General features: G+C 30.7%; 1 protein-coding gene across 5 annotated transcripts in view; it reads right to left on the reverse strand.

Annotated features, from left to right (window-relative positions):
* LOC145297709 (rho GTPase-activating protein 44-like) overlaps positions 1 to 26,366 on the reverse strand; it is a 473,021-nt gene that overhangs the window by 95,329 nt on the left and 351,326 nt on the right. For all 5 annotated transcript variants that reach the window (XM_080143912.1, XM_080143911.1, XM_080143909.1 and 2 more), the window contains exons 8-14: positions 26,207 to 26,288; positions 24,779 to 24,906; positions 22,126 to 22,173; positions 18,456 to 18,519; positions 10,995 to 11,079; positions 9,039 to 9,113; positions 5,211 to 5,327 (exon numbers count right to left, since the gene is read on the reverse strand). In XM_080143912.1, coding sequence (XP_080000038.1) covers positions 5,211 to 5,327; positions 9,039 to 9,113; positions 10,995 to 11,079; positions 18,456 to 18,519; positions 22,126 to 22,173; positions 24,779 to 24,906; positions 26,207 to 26,288 — 599 coding nt within the window. The remainder of the gene's footprint in view (positions 1 to 5,210; positions 5,328 to 9,038; positions 9,114 to 10,994; positions 11,080 to 18,455; positions 18,520 to 22,125; positions 22,174 to 24,778; positions 24,907 to 26,206; positions 26,289 to 26,366) is intronic.

Genomic DNA, 26,366 nt, shown 5'->3' on the forward strand with positions numbered 1-26,366 from the left:
AGGATTTCATATGGAATTTCATCGGGCCCTGTAGCTGTGTCATGGGATTTGGTTAGCGATTCTTTTAATTCAGGCAAGGTAAGAAGTTGGTTGTATTTTTCAGTATTTTGTGATTTAAATAGAATTTTCTTTTTCTCTTCCTTTTCTCTAATCTTTTTGAATTTCTCTGTTTGTCTATCACATGATGAAATTTTTGATAAATTATCTGCCAGGTTATTGGAAATGTCTTTTTGATCGGTGTATATTTTGTTGCCTTTAGAGATGTGGGATATTGGTGTACTACTACACTTTCCTTCTATTTTCCTCATCATGTTCCAAACTGTTTTCGCCTTGGTATTCACATTAATTTTGGATATATAATTTCTCCAGGTTGTTCTTTTGGATTCCTTTATGATTCGTCTGGCTTTCGCTCTGTTGTTTTTGAAGAAATCCAGATTTTCGCTTGTTGGATACTTTTCGAATTTTCTCAACGCAGCTCGTCGAGCTCTGATGGCTTTTCTGCATTCTTTTGTGAACCAAGGTTTGTTGTGATTGTTGGTTTTGGTTGTTTTCGATATGGTATTATTTGCTATGTTTGTGAGTGTTTTAATGAAGTAGTTCAAATGGTCATCTTCATCATTCTTTTCGATAATTAATTGGTTTTTGCACTGTTCCTGGAAGTCTTCCCAATCCGCTTTATGTAGGTTCCATTTGGGAGTTTTTTGTTCAGTGCTAGTACTTAGACTTTCCAGGATGATTGGGAAATGATCACTCCCACAGGTGTCATTGTGTACTTTCCAGTCATAGTCCATATATATGGAAGGATCACATAAGGTAAGGTCAATGGCGGTGAAAGTACCTGTTGCTGGGTACATATAGGTGTAGTTTTGATTATTAAGGAGGCATAGATTATTTTTATTTATTATGTTTTCTATTTCTTTTCCTTTTTTATTTGTTTCTTTACTTCCCCATATTACATTGTGACTGTTGAGATCTCCTAGTAGAAAAAAGGGTTTAGGGAGTTGTTTTATTAATTGAGTTATCTCAGTTTCGTTGATTGTATCTTTTGGAGGGATGTATATTGAGCAAAGTGTTATAGTTCTATGTAGAGTCACTGAAACTGCAATTGCTTGCAAGTTTGTGTTTATATTTATTTGTCTTTGAGGGACTTCATTCTTCACAAGTATTGATGTGCCTCCAGAAGCTCTGTCCGTATCTTTATTTATGTAGTTGTAAGATGTGTAGTGTTTTATGTTGATGGTGTTATTTTCTTTCAGAAAGGTCTCCTGTAGACAGACAAGTGCTGGGCTCATATTTGTTATTAATAATGTGAGTTCATTTTGGTTTGCTTTTATCCCTCTGATATTCCATTGTAATATTTTGTTCATCATTTGGAATTGTGTTCAACTTCCATCGTCTCCAATCCCTCAAATCTATTTTCTGTCGGAGTCCCTGTTCGAGATATAGATCGGGATCTTTCTTTTCCTGTTTTTGTTTGTTTTTTTTTTTTGTCTGGGGGGATTTTTGATTCTTTTCTGGCTTGTGATGTGTTTGATGGTTGTTCGGTTGTTTTTGTAGAAATGGTTTGTGGTTTTGTTTCTTTTTGTGGTTCAGTAGTGTCTTTACTTAATATTATCCTTGGATTGGTTGCAGACATTGCACTATTCATTTTCCTCATTTCTTCTAATAGTTCTTTCATTTCCTTTATTAGTTTGCTTAGGACATCAATTTTCTTGTCAGTTGTATCCGTTACATGTATATGACCATTTTGATTGTTGATTGGATTAGTTTTTTTTGTTGCATCTGCATATGTTTTAGTTTCGATGATTTTCCTGGCCTCTGGGTAGGATATATTCTTTATATGTTTTAGTTTGGTCACTTCTTTTTCTCTTTTCCATATTTCGCAATATCTAGAGCCAGCGCCATGGTTTCCCAGGCAGTTGGCACACTTGAAATCTTTTCTGCAGTCAATGTGTGGACCACTTTCTCCACATCTTCCACACACTGGTAATCGTGTGCACCGATCTTGATGGTGTCCAAACTTCTGGCACTTGAAGCATTGGAGGGGGTTTGGAATATAAATTTCTACATTTATTTTCATATATCCGACTTTCACTTCTTTGGGTATGGTGAGGGAATCGAAAGTTAGTATATATGTATTGGTATTGATTTTCTCACCGTTTTTTTTAATTTGAACTCTGCGAACATCTAACACATTCTGTTTCTGTAAGTTTGTCCGGATTTCCTCCAAGGGACAAAGTGCAAGTTCGTGGCTTTTCACTACTCCTTTGCAGGTATTTAGGGTTGGATGTCTGTAGCATTTGACTTTGATGTTTTCAAATAATTTTAGTTTCAATATTTCTTTAGTTTGTTCTTCGTTATGGGTTTCTATTAGTAGGCTGCCGTTAAATTGTTTTTTAATAGACTTTGGTTTTAGAGTTTTAAGATTTTTTTCAATTTTAAAAGGTGATAGTTTGCTCAAAGGAGTTTCCTCCATTGATTCTATTACTACGAATGTTGAGTTCCTTGGTTTTATCGTCTCTTCGTCAGAGCTACTGATGTCAGAGACATCAGAGTGGGTTCTCTTTGGGTGGTTGGGTGGTTTTTGGGAGGAATAAGCCATATATTTTGTTTTCTTTTTTCGTCATCTTTGTTCCCCACCCACCTCGGAGTCCTATTTGGGAAGAGCCTGGGGGGAAACCCATTCGCCCAGCCTCTACAGGGATACAATGATGATATAACCGACTTTGGTGGTATCATAATGATTATCTGTTCTCTCTTGATATTGCTATGGGATCTGTAGCAATCCTGAGGGGTTTACAGCCTCGTCATCGATATTCACACCTAATCGATTGACCCTCAGCCACCGCTTTCCATCATATATTAGAGAGTAGGGTTATTTGTGGGAGAGGGGGGATGTGTTGTATTAGTAGTGGGTTTTTGGAATGGGCAATATATGGTGGGGCTTGGCGTGACTGGCCGATTGGTCGGATCGGGCCTCTCCGACCGCCCGTCTAATCGAAGTAAGGGCCAAAGTAATGTGTTGCGGTGCCTAAACTTCTATGTATCCTGGTTTAGGTTCGCTCAATCACCAGGATCACGTCCTAAGACTTTATGGGTAGCATCCCACGGCTAACTGGTTGCCCCATTGAGGGATTTTTACCCTCTGCAGGGGGGCAGTCGGTTTGTTCTCATGCCCTACCAACAGGGCAAAAAAATAAATAAATAAATAGATAATTTAATAGAATATATTTGTTTTCTTTTTCTTTCTTTTTTTGTTGTTTCTTTTCCTTTTTAAAATCTGTTTCTATTTAACCCATAGTTGGGACCCTAACAGGTACTACCACTCCGGGTCAGGGTGGACCTGGGAGCAATGGCAATTAAGAGGTGGCTCCACACTCCCCAAGCCCGTAAGCTGGACCTCACCATCGGATGTAGTTTAAGGTCATATCCAGGACCGGGAGTAAGGTAGGAAAAAATAAAATAAAAAGGGTGGGGTGGGGGGGAATTGGCTGTTGTTTTTGTTTTTGGTTTTGCAGAACATAATTAAGTTTTACAAAAAAGATCAGAAAACAAAAAAACGTCAATGTAGGTGCATTTCGTCTCAGGAAGCCACAGGGCAGCCTGATCTGGTAGCACCAGTAAAATCAAATTGACAAAATTTTCTTTAAAATATTAGCTAAACATTTTCCTATCAATTTTGTATGTGTGTATATATATTTTCTTTATTGCCTTTCCCCCTCTTCTCTTTTCCCACCCTTCCTTCCATTCTCTTGGTTTTTAATAACCATATGTAATCGCAAAAGGCATATCTTTCCTTTTTATTTTAACTTAAATCATCTGACGATATGGATGGATAATTTTATCCTGTCTAATGAAACAACTTGTAATGAACTAAGTTAATACACTTGTAAGAAGAAAAAAACATTTTGCTCTACTAATGCATTGAGCACTCTTTATCCTTGTTTTTTTTTTTTACCAGATATACCTCTTAATATATATATATATATATATATATATATATATAGAGAGAGAGAGAGAGAGAGAGATAAATAGAGTGAGGTAACAAGAAAAAGACAAATAAAAAATAAAAAATAAAAAGGTAAAATAATAGAGATAAAGAGATAAATAACTAAGTTGAAAATTTAGTTAAATGGGGGCAGAGTTGAATAACTAGGGTATACACATACAAGAATGAGGCACAAAGGAGTTATATACGTATATACATATATATGTACACACACATATATATATATATATATATATATATATATAGAGAGAGAGAGAGAGATAAATAGAGAATGCTATTGTAGGAAATAGTTAAATCACTAAGAGATAGCTGCAACTCCTCACTTTTTTTATTTTTTTTTATTAGATCCTTATTTGATACTACCTTTTTTTAAAGTATGATAGAGATTTATTAGTTCTATAATAGCGAAATCTGAAATAATGAATTTCATGTAAAATCAATGGTATTTACTTGATTGTCATGTCACAGTAATAAACATATCCAAAAATTATTAAAAACAATAAGTTAGAAAATTAATTATTAATGAAAATAGTTTTTGGAGATAATTAGCAAAATTTGCAAAAAAAAAAAAAAATAAATAAATAAATAAAAAAACAGAGAGTTCAAATTGTAACAAAAGGGAGGTAAATAATTTCTGAAAACTAAAAATCTTTGGCCAATTTAGCAAAACTTAATTTTAGCTAATTGTCTTCAAAAACTGTTTTCATTAATAATTCATTTTCTACCTTATCGTTTTTCTTAATTTTGGGATATTTTCATTACTGCGACATGAAAATGCAGTAAATATCATTGGTTTTAACTTTAATTCAATATTTTGATTTTTGAATTTCACTATAATAATTGTTCTATTTCTTTTTTCTTTTCCAATGTTTTCTTGTCTGTCTCACTTAACCTTGAAACAGAATTTTCATTTGTCTGTCCTGCTTAGCTTTGAAATAGTATTTTCTTTGCTCAAATTGCATAATGAATGAATGGACAGTGAATGTTAAGAATATCAGTTTTACTTTAATTGTTAGTTTTCTTACATTTTTTTAACAATTTTGTAAAAAAAAAAAATAAAATAAAAATAAAAAAAGATATGAAAGACCTTTGAATATTTTGAACCATAAAAAAATGCTTAGCATTTTTGTTTCTTTAATTCGTTTTTTACTTTTTATCTAAAAAAACAAAAATAAAATAAGAAGTTAAGAATCATACTTACACACTGTCACCTGGAGACCACAGTAAATTGGGGCCTATCACAATTGCTATATTACTTGATGTCATTTTATTTAAATCAGAATGGCTAGCCAGCTTAGCCAAGAATTTTACAAGATACCTGGAGATAAAAAAAAGAGAAAATTAAATAAACATATATAAAAAAAAAAACAAAAAAAAAACAAAAAAAAAACAACATTTTTGTAAACATGAGGCAGAGTCATTATTTATATTAATTTGGACTACAGGGACTCCTTGGTTTATGCCAGTCCCGACTTATGCTGTTTCCAGGTTACAAATGCACCCCATAAAAATATCAAAAATATCAAATGTCGTTCCATCTTATGTCATTTAGCGTCGTAAGTGACATAAACGAAAACTAGTTTCTGGCGCATGGCAGAGGAATACACTGTCTTTTGGTTGTAGGGGAGGAAGACAGTGTAGCTACTGACGCCTCAGTCATACACCATTTTAATTATTTACACCGGTTCTCTCTTTCATGTGTTTTTTTCGTTTTGCTTTTTGCTATTAAAAACTTTTTGTCCTTTGTTATGGCTCCTAAGCGTAAAGCAGATTCCTCTGATGGTAGTGCATCAAAGAAAAGAAAGGCCATCACCATGGAAGTTAAATTGGACATTATAAAGCAATCTAAAAATGGAGCAATACTAACAAACATTGACCGTCACTTGGCCTTAGTTGTTCGACTGTAGCTACCATTATTAAGGATAAAATGCGCATCGTTGAGCATGTGAAAGGATCTGCTCCTATGAAAGCGACAGTGATAATCAAGCAGCATAGTGGTATAATTATTGAAATGGAAAGATTATTAGTGCTTTGGTTGGAAGATCAAAATCAATGGCATATTTCAGTGAGCCTTATGGTGATTCAGGAGAAGGTAAAAAGATTGTTCAAAGTGATGAAAAAAGAAAGGGGGGAAGAAAGCGAAAGTGAAGAGTTTGCGGCTAGTAGGGGTTGATTTATGTGATTTAAGGCTTGGGTCAATTCTATAACCTTAAAGTGAAAGGTGAAGCTGCTAGTGGGGATGAGAAATCAGCAAGTCAATTTTCTAAAGCGTTGGCCGAGATAATTAAGGAGGGGATTATTCTGCTCAGCAAGTGTTCAACGTGGATGAGACAGGTTTATTTTGGAAGCGTATGCCTAACCACACGCACATCATCAAGGAGAAGTCAACACCCAATCATAAAACCAGCAAGGAGAGGCTAACTTTACTTCTTGGGGGAAATGCTGCTGGCAATTTCAAACTGAAGCCCTTGCTGGTGTATCGGGATCAAAATCCAAGGGCATTTGGAAGAGTCAGCTACCAGTCATTTGGAATCAAATAAGGCATGGGTGACACTTGCAGTGTTTGAAAACTGGTTTATCAACCATTTTGTGCCTGGTGTGGAGTGGTATTGCACTTCCAAGGGTATCCCTTTTAAGGTGTTGCTAGTGCTTAACAATGCCCCTGGACATCCTGCTCAGCTGAGAGACTTTCACCCTAATGTCAAGGTGGTTTACCTTCCACCTAATACCATGGCTCTTTTACAGCCTATGAACCAAGGAGTGATTGCTTTGTTTAAGGTCTACTACCTCCAAAGGACAATTGTTATGATATTACAGGCAACTGAAACCAGGAATGATTTGACTCTGAAAGACTTTAGGAAGTCCTACAACATCCTTGATGCTGTGAAGAACATTGGTGATTCCTGGGAGGAGGTTAAGATAACAAACATGAATGGTGTTTGGAAAAAAACTGTGTCCTCAATTTGTGAATGATTTTCATGGGTTTGAGGATACAGTTGACCATGTTATTAAAGAACATTGATTTTCTTTACTTAGGGCAACAATCGGGATATGAAGGTTGGTGATGTTACAGAGTTGCTGAGATCCCATGGAAAGGAGTTATCTGATGAGGGCCTGATACAACTGGAGAAGCAGATCATAGAAGAAGAAGCACCCACCCCAGAACATAAAGCTTTCAGAAGGCAGGGCTTGGCTTAGCAAAAGGTTTTACTGAGATGCAGCAAGCGTTGGCAACTTTTGAGGTTCAGAATCCCAACTTGGAAAGGTTTACTAGGGTTTCCAGAGGCATCATGGATTTATTGCAGTGATGAAAAGAGGATCCTGCCTGTCCAGTTTCAGCTGAAGCGGTATTTTAAGAAAGTAAAAGACCTGCACCCTCTCCCTCAGTTGTCTCTACTACCCCAGTTTCTCCATCTTCTGTAGATTCCATCTCACTTCCAGAGAATCCAAACTCACCTGTCCCAGTTTCTCCAGTACCTTCTACAGCTTCCTCTCCACAATAAACCTATCTCCCCATCCTTTGCAATGTCCCTTCCAGTATACAAGCCAACAAAAGGAATAAAGGTAAGAAGTTGTTCTCTTTTTATTAATATTTACTTTAATTCATGTGGTAAGAAATTGTTTTCTCCTTTATTTTTAAATACTTTATTGTCATTAACCGTTGCATTATAGTACAGCACAGTATTTTATTTTTGATGTTCCAACTTACACTGAAATTTGGGTTACAACACGCCTTAAGAACAGATTGACATTATAATTTAAGGATCCTTGTAGAGTTTTCATCTTGAGTGCTATTCACACAACGTTTCAGCTGATGTAACCTCCGACTATCTTCAGCTGTATCTTGTTGAACTTGGGAATCAGCATAGAATTTAGAACAGAACTCTTTATTTAATTTGCGGGGTAAAATGCTCTTGTTCCATCAGCCATGAATGGATAGAGGTCCTAAGTAATTCATAATTGTAGTCAGAGTATTGTCTGTATTGAGGATTGAACTATCAACCTCCAGAACGTGTTACTTACACTTGAATGTAACCAAATACTTTGTCATGCCACGAGTCCTTGTTATTCCTCACAGTTTCATCTTTGAGAGAATAGTCTTCAGAAAACACCGATGCTGATGACACCACTCTCTGATCGGATTGAAGTATTGGAAAGCTCGGTTATGATATTAAGAATATCAAGTTCTTTTTACACTCAATGCTGTTTCTGGTATGGTGTGTTATGCAATTCGGACGATCGTCAATCGCTAGGTTGAGAGGATGACTATGGGAAGGCTATATATATTCTTAGAACTGCACGCCTGTGGAACTCTGTTCCGTCTACCTGCTTCCCACCTGACTACAACTTGGATGTCTTCAAGTCCAACGTTAACAAATTCTTAAGGAACCGCCCCCTTAAGTAAACACTTCATCAAATCTCCACACTAACGTGATGTACTTGCAATAACCCTTATCCCTGAGTGGCTTCCGGGCCTTGATAAGTGGTGACCACTGTGTAAAAAAAAAAAAAAGTGTGCTAGCAGGATGCAGCTCTGTTAAACATAAAAAAAAAATGACTGCTTGTGAATTTCCATGGTTTAACCAGTCTCAAAATCTGGCCCCCAACTCATTTGATTATCATATGTGAAGCACAGTTGAGAAAGACACTAACCACATACTGGCCACAACACAAAGGGTGAGTTGATTGCCAAGAAAAAAATTGATTTTCAGACATCTTTTGAAAAACATTTAAAGACCACATATTCAAGGTTCAAGTCTTACCTAAAGGCAGTGTTGTAGGCTCAAGGTGATTTGTCAAATGTAAGCAAAAAAATCCTCTAAGAAATATACTTTGAATATTGAAAATATGTCGATTATTAATTAAAATGTCTTATTTCCTTTCTTTTCCAAAAAGTGTTAAATTTATCCCGAACACCTTGTATAAATAAATTTTTTGTGGATAATATGTACCTAAAAAAACAACAACAACAAAAAAGTAATATATTTAAAAAGAAGAAATCATTAAAATAGTAATAATATAAACTTACCTAAAGTTGTCATAATTTATTTTTGGTAATTTATTTATAGATGTAGCCAGTGCAGCTAACCGTTGCTCCGGAGGACTGAAAAAAAAAAAAAAAAAAAAGCAATTATGCTTAAGTGCTGTGTTGCCTGAGAAAAACAACATTATTATACTTTATAAAAATGATGCTCAGCCTTGTCTGAGAATCATAATAGTAATATTACAGTATCACATTTGATAAGTGGTATATAAGTAATTCAAAAGTGCTCAAGATCCTAAATAGAGCAGGTGTGTTTAAACACAGCTTTGAAGAAGAAAGAACTGTAATTTGCTATTATGTAGTATACTAGACAAAAGAGCATGGTATTGCCTGGGAGCCATAATAGTAAAAATACAGTATCTTATCTGATAAGTGGCATGAAAGTGCTCAATATTCTGGATTGAACAGGTATGTTTAAACATCATGTTGCCCGAAAGGATGAACATCACTGTTTTGTTTTACTATTTCATACAGAAAAAGGTACTTAATGTTACCCAGGCTGCAATTACTATAACAGTGTTTTACCTGTGTCATGAATATACAAGGCACAAAAGGTAGAAAGATAAAAATAAACATGATTATCTCCCTTGATTGGAAGGGTACGCGCAAGGCACACTCACTTCCTTTTCGAACTTTCCCGCCCATCTGTTCTTTCTCTTTTCGATCCTGACACGCGACAGATGTGTTTTTTCCTCAGTCACTCTTTATAGGCACACAAAGAACAATTTTACGCCTGTACACATGTGCAAATATTAATCCTAATGAAACAACTTGTATGCAAAAATTGTCTTATCCGAGGTAAGCTCAACTTAACTTCACCATGAAAATTAATGGGCTGTAATGATTATTTCACATGAACACACGTGCTCCATATAAACACTGGATACTCTCTTTACAATCCAACTAAATATCGCTGTATAAAAAATGTATAAATATTTCTTTGTGCTTAAATAAAGTTTATGGTTATATATATATATATATATATATATATATATATATATAAAAACTCGGTACATATTTTCAATAATTCAAGTTGATGAACGCGCAAGCTTATTTGCAACAACCAATATTAGAATATTACATTTGGTAAGTGGTATATAGTAAGCCAAAAGTGCTCAATATTCTAGATAGAGCATCGAGCTATGTTACATTCATAGCAATCATTAAAAATAATTTTAAAGATTTACACCGTTTCATTAAATTCTTTGTAGAATTCAAATATCAACAGTGGTTCAGGAAGCTCTTAAATACTGTTTCAAGCAAGATAAATTCCATCTGGAAAATGTTTAAAGGAAAATAGTTCTTTGTACAATAAAGTTACTTTGTGCCAAAAGAAATTTGGAGATGATTGACATGATCAGGGTTATCTTCCTCTGCGTTGACCAGACAACTATATATATAAAAACAGGGAAGTCTAAAATGGAGGATGCTAACCTAAACCAACTTATTCTTAATTTCTTCATTTGTAAAATTGTTAATAAATCATCTTATATTGTTGTACTTCATGGAATCGTTTTCATCCATTTATTTCTTCATATTTATGTCTTATAACTCATACGCCTTCACAAATTCAACGGAGAACGCTTACCGAAATCAACTAATCAGCAGACAGTTAAGTCTTCTGCATATATAGTAATTCTCCCAATTGTAAAATTGTTAATAAATCATTTTATATTGTTGATAGCCATAGAATCGTTTTCATCCATTTATTTCTTCATATCTATGTATTGCCACCCAGAAACCACTTCACAACAGTCAAAAGCAGATTGTACAAATTTTTTTCTTCCTTATACTGTTTTTCTATATCAACAAAGAAACAATAACAACACACCAGATCATCGAACATACAGGCAGCCATTCTGGTTTCAAAACCCTGGAATTAGCACCAGGCTTTGCTACATTTCTAGCAATAATTAAAGATAATTTGGTCGATCTACTCACAGCTGCATTGACTGCATAAATTCTTTGTACAATTCAAATGTCAACAGTGGCTCAGGAAGTTCTCTTAAATATTGTTTCAATGCACCTGGAAAAAAAAAAAACAGCAAAATATTTACATTATCGCAAGTTAGACAATAGAGCAAAACATTTATACATCATTGCTAGGTTTTACAGTATGTCAACCTCCATCAGATATTTTATGTCACAGTTATGGTAGCCTGGAGGTAACATCCTAGCAAATGGAGTCAAAGATGACTTTGTAGTTGGGTTTGAATCTCTTGACCAGTAGCAATTGTCAATTCCTGCACTAATGATTGTGAAAGCATGAAACACTAGTATCTGTAGGTATATTATTTATAAATTATACTAGTGGAACCTGTGGAAAGTCCACAGAGGACTATGTAATATATTGATGTTGGCATTCTGTAGATGTTCAGTGTAAATGGAGACGCTCTGATATTATTGAAGCGTTTTGGTAAAACTGCAAAAGTATTTAAGCTAGTACAAATGCCCGGCAAAGCCCGGTCATAAAATACACTTAAATATGATATTTTAATTCTTGTAGATTTCATATATATTATTATAGAATTAACGTTCTATTGATTTTTATATATTATACAGTTGTGATTTGAAATATATATATATATATATATATATATCCGTGACTTGGGTGCATTAGCTTGAATCAAAACTGAAATAAAAACTTATGAAAAAATATATGTATCTATATATAACTTGAGTTCCTGCAGCCATAATCGACTCCGAAACTTATAAAGAATTCTTGGTAAAATTATTTATAAAAAGATAAAATTATAAAAAAAATATAGATTACTGGAGTGGCATCAGTTATAATCGAAACTGAAACCAAAACTTATGAAGAATTCTTGGTAAAATTATTTATGACAAGAAATGGAAGTACAAAATTAAATGTCCTGGATGTAAGTGTGACACAGAAAATAACACAGAAGCTATCGTATTAATATATAGATACTAGCAAAAGTACCCGTCGTTGACTGGGTTCAAAAACAGCCTACAGAAAATGGACTCTCATTTATGAAAGTATGATAGGTTATGAAAACGAAGGGTTGTAAATTTGGGTTGAATCTGGGGGTATCAAAACCAAAGCAAAATATGATGAAAATAAAAATAAAATATATAAACCCCATAATTTATTATACCATACCTGTTCACACTGAAACACTTATCACAATATTCTGTGGATCTATATTAAAAAACCTTGTTAAACTTTGTGACATATTTCCATTCTATGGAGGTCGGGTGCGAACGAACACCCCATAATATTATTATACCATATTTCTTCAAACAGAAACATAATTATCAAAGTATACTTACACAGATAGATATGAAAAGTCTTTATTAAAGTTTGTACCTATTTCCATTCTATGGAGGCCAGGTGCGAATGCAGACCCCACAATATTATTATACCATCCCTATTTAAGTTAAAACATACTTATCAAAGTATTCTTATGTACATCTATATCAAAAACACTTGTAAACGTTTTTTTTTTTATTTCCATACTTTGTGGACCAGGCGCGAATGCAGACCCCACAATTTTAATGAACCACTGTTCTGCCAGATCAAACATACCCATTCCTGTGTCTCGATACATCTTCTATCATTATATGTAATCAGTTTTCATATAGGAGCCTATTCGTGACCAGACACACACACACATACAGCTTTATATTATAGACTAGCGAGGGGTACCCGGCGTTGCCCGGATGTTTGGAGGTGTGTGTGGTTTTTGGGTAAATCAAAACTCCTGGGGGGGGGGGGTAAAAAAAAAAGCTTTGGCAGGTGAGTATGAGGATCGAATCCGAACTCTTGAGGCGAAGTTGGAAATTAAAGTGTGAAAAAAAGAGTGTGACGTTAACCATTGGCCCACCACAAAATACTAACAGAAACACGTTTGAATTTATTTAATTACTTAGATTTGGCAGGTGCACGTTTTAATGACTTAATGAGGTCAACTTTGACTGCGAGATAGTATTTTATTTACTGCGGGAACGCCTTTTTTTATTTTTATTTTCCCAAGATGTTGGTGGGGGACCAGCTCCCCTTGTCCAAATTGAATAGCAATTGTTTGATATAAGGAAAATATTTCCACATTGATCAAAGCTGATTGCTTTCGGACATTTCCGGCGATCGCCACCGGAAAAATACTGCCAGAATAAGTGTCGCTTTTATTATAGGAAAAAGCATAATCCACATGCGGCGAGCGACAAATGTTAAATATTTATCTTCCCGAAGTCAAGCAAATTAAATAGACAGGCGAGCTCCGTTGTTAACTCAGAGATAGTATGATTTCTATGTGATATAAAAAGTTTTAAGAAGTTGTTAGCCGACCGATCGCTTTTCTTAAAAAAGCCTTTCTTGGACATACACAAAAAGCGAACATACATAAACACATTTTCGCTTTTATATATATAGATGAGTAGTAGCAGAGGATATCATTACCAAGTGCTCAATCTGAAAATGGGGGGGGGGGTTACATAGTTACCACACACAAACTATTTTGCTGTATGACAGCTATTCGACGTAGCTAGACCAAAACCCATCCTACTCCTAAGATCGAACCAACAATCAGTGAGTTGAGAGTAGCTCTATCCAACAGGCTATAGGACGATTCCTACATGAATTAAAAGTAAAAAATTCTGTGCTGCTTAATTGATTATACTAATAGGGAGACCCAACATCATCCGAGATTGAATGAGGATCAACAAATGTTCCACCCTTCCATACGTCTATTGTCTTTGAAATTGGTAAAATAGACCATTTTTTTAAATCAAATTGATGGATTGCCTGCTCTAGTTAGGGACCTCACCTCACAGTGTACTAGGAGGAGGCTCTACATGCATTTCGCAGTGACTTAGTCCACAATACATTGTAGTTTACATTGCACTGTAGAGAATCTACCGTTGATTTTATAAAATTATCCGTAAATAATTATTTTTCTGCTTGTACGATGATAAAATTTTTCAAATGCACTTGCGATATTAGGTTGTATAAAAGTGTTAACTATTGTCGAACTTGAATTTTCTTCTTTAATCAGAGTTGTCTGATTATCAATTTTCGATACTTATCGGATGCATTCCAATACAAAATCTACATAAGAACACTCCCGGACACATCAAGTACTTTCGTGTGAAATTTAAAAAAATATTGTCCCAGCCTTTTACAAGTACATAGGGAACGAACTACCAAAGTTCATTTTTATATCATAGTACAGATACATACATATATATTTTTTATTATATCATAGTACAGATACATACATATATATTTTTTATTATATCATAGTACAGATACATACATACATATATTTTTTATATCATAGTACAGATACATACATACATATATTTTTTATTATATCATAGTACAGATACATACATACATATATTTTTTATTATATCATAGTACAGATACATACATACATATATTTTTTATTATATCATAGTACAGATACATACATATATTTTTTATACCATAGTACAGATACATACATACATATATTTTTTATTATATCATAGTACAGATACATACATACATATATTTTTTATATCATAGTACAGATACATACATACATATATTTTTTATTATATCATAGTACAGATACATACATACATATATTTTTTATTATATCATAGTACAGATACATACATACATATATTTTTTATTATATCATAGTACAGATACATACATACATATATTTTTTATTATATCATAGTACAGATACATACATACATATATTTTTTATTATATCATAGTACAGATACATACATACATATATTTTTTATTATATCATAGTACAGATACATACATACATTTTTTATTATATCATAGTACAGATACATACATACATATATTTTTTATTATATCATAGTACAGATACATACATACATACATTTTTTATATCATAGTACAGATACATATATATATATATTATATATCATAGTACAGATACATACATATATATTTTATCATATCATAGTACAGATACATACATACATATATATTATATATCATAGTGCAGATACATACATATATATTATATATCATAGTGCAGATACATACATACATATTATATATCATAGTGCAGATACATACATACATATATTTTTTATATCATAGTACAGATACATAAATATATATTTTTATATCATAGTACAGATACATACATATATTTTTTTTATCATAGTACAGATACATACATATATTTTTATATCATAGTACAGATACATACATATATTTTTTTTATAATAGTACAGATACATACATATATTTTTTTATCATAGTACAGATACATACATATACTTTTTTTATCATAGTACAGATACATACATATATATTTTTTTATCATAGTACAGATACATACATATATTTTTATATCATAGAACAGATAAATACATATATTTTTTTATCATAGTACAGATACATACATATATTTTTTATCATAGTACAGATACATACATATATTTTTTATCATAGTACAGATACATACATATATTTTTTTTATCATAGTACAGATACATAAATATATATTTTTTTATCATAGTACAGATACTTACATGTATATTTTTTTTATCAAAGTACAGATACATACATATATATTTTTTTTATCATAGTACAGATACATACATATATTTTTTTTGATCATAGTACAGATACATACATATATTTTCTTTATCATAGTACAGATACATAAATATAAATTTTTTTATGATAGTACAGATACATAAATATATATTTTTATATCATAGTACAGATACATACATATATTTTTTTTATCATAGTACAGATACATACATATATTTTTATATCATAGTACAGACTCATACATATATTTTTTTTATCATAGTACAGATACATACATATATATTTTTTATCATAGTACAGATACATACATATATATATATTTTTTATCATAGTACAGATACATACATATTTTTTTTATCATAGTACAGATACATAAATATATATTTTTATCATAGTACAGATACATAAATATATATTTTTATCATAGTACAGATACATAAATATATATTTTTATCATAGTACAGATACATACATATATTTTTTTATCATAGTACAGATACATACATATATATTTTTTATCATAGTACAGATACATACATATATATATATTTTTTATCATTGTACAGATACATAGATATATTTTTTTATCATAGTACAGACACATACATATATTTTTTTTATCATAGTACAGATACATACATATATATTTTTTATCATAGTACAGATACATACATATATATATATTTTTTATCATAGTACAGATACATACATATATATATATTTTTTTATCATAGTACAGATACATACATATATATATATATTTTTATCATTGTACAGATACATAGATATATTTTTTTATCATAGTACAGACACATACATATATTTTTTTTATCATAGTACAGATACATACATATATATTTTTTATCATAGTACAGATACATACATATATATATATTTTTTATCATAGTACAGATACATACATATATATATATTTTTTTATCATAGTACAGATACATACATACATATATTTTTTTTTATCATAGTACAGATACATATATATTTTTATCATAGTACAGATACATACATATATATTTTTTTTTATCATAGTACAGATACATACATATATATTTTTATCATAGTACAGATACATACATATTTTTTTTTATCATAGTACAGATACATACATATATATTTTTATCATAGTACAGATACATAAATATATATATTTTTTTTTATCATAGTACAGATACATACATATATATTTTTATCATAGTACAGATACATACATATTTTTTTTTATCATAGTACAGATACATACATATTTTTTTTTATCATAGTACAGATACATACATATATTTTTTTATCATAGTACAGATACATACATATATTTTTTTATCATAGTACAGATACATAAATATATATTTTAATCATAGTACAGATACATAAATATATATTTTTATCATAGTACAGATACATATATATATATTTTTATCATTGTACAGATACATAAATATATATTTTTATCATAGTACAGATACATATATTGTTTTTATCATAGTACAGATACATACATATATATTTTTATCATAGTACAGATACATAAATATATATATTTTTTTATCATAGTACAGATACATACATATATATTTTTATCATAGTACAGATACATAAATATATATTTTTATATCATAGTACAGATACATAAATATATATTTTTATATCATAGTACAGATACATACATATATTTTTTTTTTATCATAGTACAGATACATACATATATTTTGTATCATAGTGCAGATACATACATATATTTTGTATCATAGTACAGATACATACATATATTTTTTTTATCATAGTACAGATACATACATATTTTTTATATCATAGTACAGATACATACATATATATATATATATATAAATTTTTATCATAGTACAGATACATACATATATATATTTTTTTTTATCATAGTAGAGATACATACATATATATATATATAAATTTTTTTCTACAAACCTGGATGACACACATTTTGGATTATTACATGTATTTTGGTTTTTTATTTTAATCTATTTGTCAACAGTATCTTTCCAAATTCTTCAATTTTTTCCCCCATTTTATCAACTTTTTGCACTAAAACTTTTTTCTTTTGTGAATTTATGACTAGTTTTCATATAATGCTGTTTCAATTTATGCCAGTACCAGCAAATTTATTCATTCACTATAATATTTGCTAATCTCTTTTCTCTGATGAGAAGAATGCATTTCATTGAAATTCTGCCGATTAAGGAAATGTCAATACATCTTATTTGAGTATCTTGTTGAACAATAAATTCATGTAAAATAGATTTTTACAGTCTTAAATTTGTATATATAGTCATCCACATACAGAACTGTTTCGCTGTATCACAACTCATCAGTGCGGCTAGACAAGCAACTACCTCAAGCCAAGATCGAAACTCGACTACTCAAATGGGGACAATCTCCTAGACTAATGAATGGATCATTATGAATTTTGGAATATATAGCAGCACATTTCACAGGGGAAAAAGAGAGGGAGGGAGGGAGGGAGGGAGATAGAAGCTTTAATATAAAGATGTTGCACACTTTTTTGTCTCTTATTTTGTATTTCATATCTTCGGGCAATGCCAGGTAGCCCTGCTAGTTAAGAGTAACATTAAGCAAAAAAATCATTGTTTGCCGAAAAATAAAATACCCCTGTTTAACTATTTGAATTTACATTTCAATTTATGTCAAAAATTAAAAATACATTGTTTTCTAAATTAAATGCAATATATAACATGAAACTTAATTTTAAAATTATGAGTGTCATTCAAGTTGAATGAAAACAACCAAAGCAGTAGTAAACATCAATAAGAAAATGGACGAAAATCAAAACGTACCTGCTACAGTATGTAGATCATTTACATATTCCTCCATATCTACAATGCCAGCATCAAATGAAGCCTGAAACAGAAAATAATCAAAGAATGAAATTTCAAATAAAAATTTGTATGAATTAAGATTCTTGCTTGAATAAGTTATGGGACAATTTCAGCCCCCTCCCCCCATCTCAATATACTTCACATTTTGTTCTAAATTCCTAATTTGAATTCTTTAAAAACTTTAAAAATCTCTAACTATATAGCTGTAGAGTTGTTTTATTTTTGGATTACTGTAATATGTGTATACATTTTTGCAAACATAAAAATACACTTGTGGGTAGGGGTGATCTATCTTAGTTTTACTGGTTGTTCAAAATTAGTAAATATTTATCATTAGTACCAATGATGGAAAATTAAGGTTATAAGTAAAAAGAAAAAATAACATAAAAAGAAAAATGTAAAAAAATAGAAAAAAAAGAAAAAAAAAAAACAGGGAAAAAAAATAAAAAAAATAAAAAAAATAGAAAAAAAAGAAAAAAAAAGAAAAATGAAAGAAATTAAAAAAATAGAAAAAAATGAAAAGGAAAATAGAAAAAGGAAAATAGAAAAAGGAAAATGTAAAATTGAAAGAGAAAAAAGAAAAAAGGAAAAGAAAAAAGGGAAAGAAAAAAGAAAAAAAGGTAAAAAAAAAGGAAAAAGGAAAAAGAAAAAAGAAAAAAGGAAAAAGAAAAAAGGAAAAAGAAAAAAGGAAAAAGGAAAAGAAAAAAGAAAAAAAAAAAGAAAAAAGGAAAAGAGAAGAGGAAAAGAAAAAGGAAAAGAAAAAGGAAAAGAAAACGGAAAAGAAAAAGGAAAAGAAAAAGGAAAAGAAAATGGAAAAGAAAAAGGAAAAGAAAACGGAAAAGAAAAAGGAAAAGAAAACGGAAAAGAAAAAGGAAAGCAAAAAAGAAATTAAAAAAATAGAAAAAATCAAAGAAAAAAGAAAAGAAAAATAGAAAAAGGAAAATGTAAAATTAAAAAAGGAAAAGAAAAAAGAAAGAAAAAAGGAAAAGAAAAAAGGAAAAGAAAAAAGGAAAAGAAAAAAGGAAAAGAGGAATAGAAAAGGGGAATAGAAAAAAGGAATAGAAAAAAGAAAAGAAAGAAAAAAAAAAAGAACATTCTGCCATTGGAAAATAGGTGCAATTTTTCTGCATCTGATACTCCCAAAAATTCTAAATACTGATTCTGATTAATCATCCCAACATTAGCTTGAATGTAGTTGAGCCGATACGGATGATGAATTGCTTATTGCTCTCAGTGATAATTGTCACCCATGCTGGTTGAAGCGTGACCAATTTTTGTGCTCTATCTGCAGCAGAAAGGAGGATTGGTAGATATTCCAAACATCTTGGGCAACACGATGAGATCATGCAAATAATTCATTCTGCACAGTTAGCTGTAAACAGCCATCCAGGATAAAAAGTAAGTTGTAGCCAGTTATGTAAATAATTTGGGTACTTTTTAGGAATAGGTATCCAGAAAATTTCAATAGTTATGTCATCATTTTAGAGTTTCATCAGAGACTTCCCAGACTGGTGAATGTTAATGAACCAACTGAATGTATTATTATGCCTTTGTTTTTTTTTGGAACAAAGTTATTTAACAGAAGAAACTGTTGATTCTATCTTGTATTTAAATGCATTCTGCAATGTTGTTTCAGTACTTCTACACCAGGGATCAGCAACCTTTTGGAGTATGGGGGCTAAACAGTTATGCTGATTATGGGAGGAGAAGCAAACAGCTTTGGTTACATGGAGGATAACATTATTAAATATATAAATAAGTTCTTTGTGTTTGGAGAAAAAAAAAAGTATTAAAAATTCTATAAATATGATAATTTTAAATGCTATATTTGATGCTAAAACAAGATTACAGCTTACTTTGTAAACTGTCTTATTCTAATAATAAAAGTTTTCAAGTAATATTTAAGAAATTAAAAATGAAGATAAAATTAAAACGTTTTATGAAAACCCTTATGATAATTATAAAAATAAATAAAACAATTTAGCACACAAATACATTTTTTTTTTAATAAAGATATGATAAACACACTAAAATTAAAATATCTGAGGATAGAGAAACGATTATGCCTCTTACACTTGCATGCACGTTCAGACACAAACCCAACTCACACATAAAAAAAAAATTTTCTTTAGGTTTAAATTTTGATAAATTGAAATCAAAAGTAAAACACATTCTCAGGTAAATTTAAATAAGAATTTGAATTGTGATAATATATTCATTCAGTCTTTCAACTGTCTATGTAATTTGGTTTGTTTTACTTTATATTGTGCTTCAAGTAAGGTGGCAAGCCAAACAAAATTCACCTGAGGGCCGGATTTGGTCCACATGCCAGAGGTTGCTCTCCCCCTACAATATGAACTGAACTATTTTATTTTAATATTGTATTAATATAGTAAATAAATATTTTAAAAATCATAAAATATTTCAGAATTTTGAAAACTATTTAGTTAAAACAAACAATTATGCTGGTTCATAATAAAACAAAATGTACAAAAATTTTGTTTGCTGTTTTAATTTTAACATAACCCTTTAAGTAAATGAAAAAGTATCAAAAAACACTAAATGAAAAGTTACAAAAGTGGTAAGGATATCTAAAATGTTACGTAAAAGTTGGAACTTGATCTCTCCAATTGATAGAAAAATAGTCATCCGGCAAGTAACAGACCTTTTTTATTTGTATATTTCAGTAAAATTCAAAACTTGATCGATCTTTCTCCATTCGTAGTTGGAGCTGCTTACATTACAACTGCAAACCTTTGGATACCTAGTTTCAAACATCATAATTTGTTTTGGGCTCAATATAAGCAGGCATAATTTGTTTATTCCACAGTTGACTTGATGAACAAAACATCAGCACATAACAGCATTCACCCTAGGCAGGTTGAACTGGCTTCCTGTTAAGGAGGAAGTTTTATGGAAATAAGATACTAAGCGTCTCCAGTTACCTCAGTCAGGGAAAAAAGTGATGTTAGTTTTTACAGTTCTTACAAGGAGGTGCTGATGTCCTATATATAGGCCTTGGTATTCCCAAATGGTCGCCTTAGCTCAACATTGCTTAACTTTAATGATCTAATGAGAACCGGTGTGTCAACATGATTCCGTATATCTTGATGACTAGCAAACCATTTGATTCTAGTCAACTTCTGTTACAATAACCAATGTTTGTTGGAGGAGGTAGTGTTTATTAAAACTGTATAGCCATTGGTCATTTCACCTGTCAAAGTTTGAAACTTTTGCCTATCCATAAGTCTCATCAATTGTCCCATAGGATTCAACATACAAGCAGTACCCTGATCACATTTAATAAGGTATATTTTTAGGGAAAGGTTTTTCTGTTTGACATCAATACAGGGCAGGGTATTTGACAGCACTAAGAAAAAAAACAGAGGGGAGGGACCTATACAGATGGGTTACTTTGATGAAATGTTTGTAAAAGGTTAAAAAAAAAATTGTATAAAATCAATCAAAACATTTTGAAAAATGTTTTATCGTATTTTCAACCACATAATGTGTTAAGAAACAAAAGTAGTTTTGTACAATGAACTAATTCAATGTCTGTCTATGGCATGTTCAGGTGTCCTATTTTTGACAAGGTTAAACAGAATCAAATACGATAAAATTTACTTACCTTCAATTTCTTTACTTTTGACGCCATTCCTGCTATTCTAAACAGACCCTGGAATAAGAAACAAAAATATATTCATCATCATTATAAATAACTCGCTGATCCTATGCAGCATTGCTCAATAGTCTACTTAGCATTTGTTTTACTTTAGTTTTTTTTTTTTTTGCTAAATAATGTCTCTGTGTCCATTATATTTTTTTGTTTAAATAAAACGGAAAATAACTATATTGGGGGAAAAATACCAAAAACAAAAAGATTGGTCTGAGGAGAAATTATTCACTTTTATATTAACTTGAAACTCAATGATTACGTAAGAAATCCTCTGATATTCCTCCTGTATTAATGAGTGTCACTTAATGAAACCGGTTTGAGCTAAGTCTTAGACAGCCATTTTATCTTCATGGAAGTTCCCTTTCATTTTTGTCTTGCCAAACTTTCATGAAAAATACTTGTCTAGATGAAATCACTATCAATAATTTCCCTCATTCTTTATCTGTGCCTAAACATAAACATCGATTCCATGAACAAAGCTTCTTTCTTAGAATTGCATGCTATGAAACTGTTCTGTTTACCTGCTTTCCAGATGACTATGGGTCATCTTCAAATCCCACATAAACAAATTCCTTTAAGTAAATCCAATTCACCACTACGAACAATTACTACGATATTGTCCCATAGGCTATCATACACTCATTAATCCTTATCCTTGAGTGGCCTCAGGGCCTTGATAAGTGGTGACTCCTTTGTAAAAAAAAAAAATAAATAAATAAAAAATAAAATTGTTAAATGTTTCTGAATGAATGTTGAAGGTTCAATCTTCAGTGCCGCCAACACAAAAAATACAATTGTGCTTTACTTAAGACTTCTATTCGGTGATGATTGACAGAACGAGAGCAAGCTATCACCATGGGTTAAATAAAAAGTTCCATTAGAAATTCTGTAGAAATTCTTAAGTTTGACAAAAATTCTCAAGTTCACCAAAATACACCTGGAGAAAGTTGGAGGTTACATCAGATGAAACATTGTGAGAATAACACTCAAAATGAGAACATTAGTTTCAATAATCCAAATAATAAAACATTGCTAAATAAATATTCTGTTCCCATCTTCGATTCAGCTTTAAATCATTTTTCTAAAGTTGAGCTGTGAATCTTTCAGCAAGATGAACTGATCATCAACGCTGCTAACGTAGCTTAAGCCTGAAGATATCATCACAATTGATTATATAATGTTATAAATTGAATTTTTTTTTTTAATTCATCAGAATTGATTATATAATGTTATAAATTGAATTTTTTTTTTAATTCATCAGAATTGATTATATAATGTTATAAATTGAATTTTTTTTTAATTCATCAGAATTGATTATATAATGTTATAAATTGAATTTTTTTTAATTAATCAGAATTGATTATATAATGTTATAAATTGAATTTTTTTTTTAATCATCAGAATTGATTATATAATGTTATAAATTGAATTTTTTTTAATTCATCAGAATTGATTATATAATGTTATAAATTGAATTTTTTTTTAATTCATCAGAATTGATTATATAATGTTATAAATTGAATTTTTTTTTAATTAATCAGAATTGATTATATAATGTTATAAATTGAATTAAATTTTTTTTAATTCATCAGAATTGATTATATAATGTTATAAATTGAATTGAATTTTCTTTTTTAATTCATCAGAATTGATTATATAATGTTATAAATTGAATTGAATTTTTTTTTAATCATCAGAATTGATTATATAATGTTATAAATTGAATTGAATTTTTTTTAATCATCAGAATTGATTATATAATGTTATAAATTGAATTTTTTTTTTATCATCAGAATTGATTATATAATGTTATAAATTGAATTGAATTTTTTTTTTTTAAATCATCAGAATTGGTTATATAATGTTATAAATTGAATTGAATTTTTTTTTTTTTTTAATTCTTAATTCTGTGATATTTTAAGGTATAAATTTATTATATTTTTTACGAGAATATCTTGTCGTTTTCTTTTCGAGTGTTAACAACTAGTCCTTTACTTTTCCATGTTTAAGCTTAACCATATTACTTTTAATGCTCACATTTTTCTACTGTAATTCATGATTTTTCCAGGTTTCCAGTAAATTCACTTGTTCTTTGTTTAATTTCAGTCTTACTTTTTTGTCCCCATAAACATAACATTCACATATATAATAACAATGTACGGCACTCGTCTGCTTTCAATAAAATCCCCCCAATTATCTACCTTTCATTCTGTTTCACTTGTTACTTCTCTTTTCGCAAGAGTGATGAATTGGTAGCAACAGTAGTTGCTGAAGCAACGTGGTTGCTATGGAAACCAGTCGTAAAAAACGTTGCTCACCTCCTTCGGTTTTTTTACGATTTTAAACACCAGTATACTGAAGGAAAAGTGAAAACATTTTTCACAATATAGCTGAGAAGGTGATAAGAATGCAACCAATCATTATATATATATATATATTTATAAACATCTTGTGACTCATATACAAATAGGTTTTGACTAGAGCCAAAATGGTAGGATCTCACCACACAAAAAATTGAGATGAAAACAAAAACACACAAAGCATTAAAACACTGAAAAGAAAACTTATTACATAAAAAGGCTTCAGGAAATTGTAAAAATCTTACCTCTTCTTCCAGACCAGCATCAAGTAAGGTACAAACACAAGCTTCAATAACAAGCGCTACCGTTCTCTCAGTCACTCTTAAATGTTCCTTGAGAGGAACACCATACACAGGTTTTGCAGGGTTACTGTCTATAAGATTATAAAAAAAGTAGTAAAAAAGACAATGTTAGGAAATTTATGCAAATAAAATAGTTATGCAAAGTTAATGAATTATTGGAGACTTAGGCGAAGACTGGTCAGAAATTTGTAGGATCTTCAAAGACGAAATGAAACTCCAGATCTTAATATTCTGTCTTTAACCCAAGTCTGCCTGCTGAACAAACTTGCCTTGCATGCTTATGTTTCTATTTTAATAAAACGTTAAAGTTAATTTTATTATAGTAAAGATGTTGGTATTCTACTTGGAAGTTGGTGACCCTATTTTTTTCTTCTTCAATTCAAGCTAGCCAAGTCAGATAAAATACAGACATGGCCGACTCAACAAAATTGCAATCTCCTGTCTTTTACAAACAACTTTACAACTCACACAAGCTCTTAACAAAAGTTAAGTACTTAACAAGTACTAACAGAATTTAACAGATATACATAACAAGTACTACCCTCCCTTTTGAAACAGTATAACAAAAAAGCCATAAAATTATCCTTAAAACAGAAGGTAATGCCTAGAAGGGTGGTTTCATGACAACAGAAAGTGGTAGGGAGTTTATTTGTTTTTATGAACTCAAAGAATGTTGATCCTCAATGCCCAGTAAGCGACTCTTCAACTCACACCAACAACATGCTATATCTTTTGTTATATAAAGGGCAAAACTTGAAAAATACACAACAAACACCCACAAAGTTGGTATGTTTTGTTTGTCTCCCTAAATCAACATAACCCCAGATGTATAATATCTACAATTAAAAATAAAAGATTTATTATTTGGGAGTCAAATGGCCATTCATATCATTTAATGTTATCAAGACATACACATATCATTTAATGTTATCAAGACATACACATATAATTTAATGTTATCAAGACATACACATATAATTTAATGTTATCAAGACATACACATATCATTTAATGTTATCAAGACATACACATATCTTTTAATGTTAATGTCATCATGTTTTTCAGCCATAAGTTAAAAGGAAAAGGCTGATTTATTTTTCAGATTATTTCCCTTATGCCAACTCAAGTTGTGTGTGTGTGTGTGCATGTGTGTGTGCGTGCGTATGTGTCCAGAAAGAAGAATGGGCTGAACAAAGATGAGGTGAAGAGGGGGAGGCATAGAAGAGACAAGTTATGGTACACTTTACCCAGAGGCAATGCCAGTTATCCCTGCTAGTAGGTAATAAAGGTAGACAGTGTGAGTATCTTATAACTGCAAATAATTTTTTTTTTTTTAAGTTAAAAAAAAAAAAAAGAAGTCTTATTACATACCTATTAATTGTTTTACTTTGGGTATCACCCTATCAATTGTTTCCAAGGCATTTTTATGGTAGTTTGCCTGAGCTGTCATGAGCTGAAATGAAATAATTAAAAACAATTAATAAAAAAAAAAAAAAAAAAAAGTGGGGAGGGGGACAGGTAACATGGAAGG

This window comes from Euprymna scolopes, chromosome 18 (assembly GCF_053919585.1).
Source record: "Euprymna scolopes isolate OS-2025 chromosome 18, ASM5391958v1, whole genome shotgun sequence".
In the NCBI taxonomy this organism is placed as follows: Eukaryota; Metazoa; Mollusca; class Cephalopoda; order Sepiida; family Sepiolidae; genus Euprymna; species Euprymna scolopes.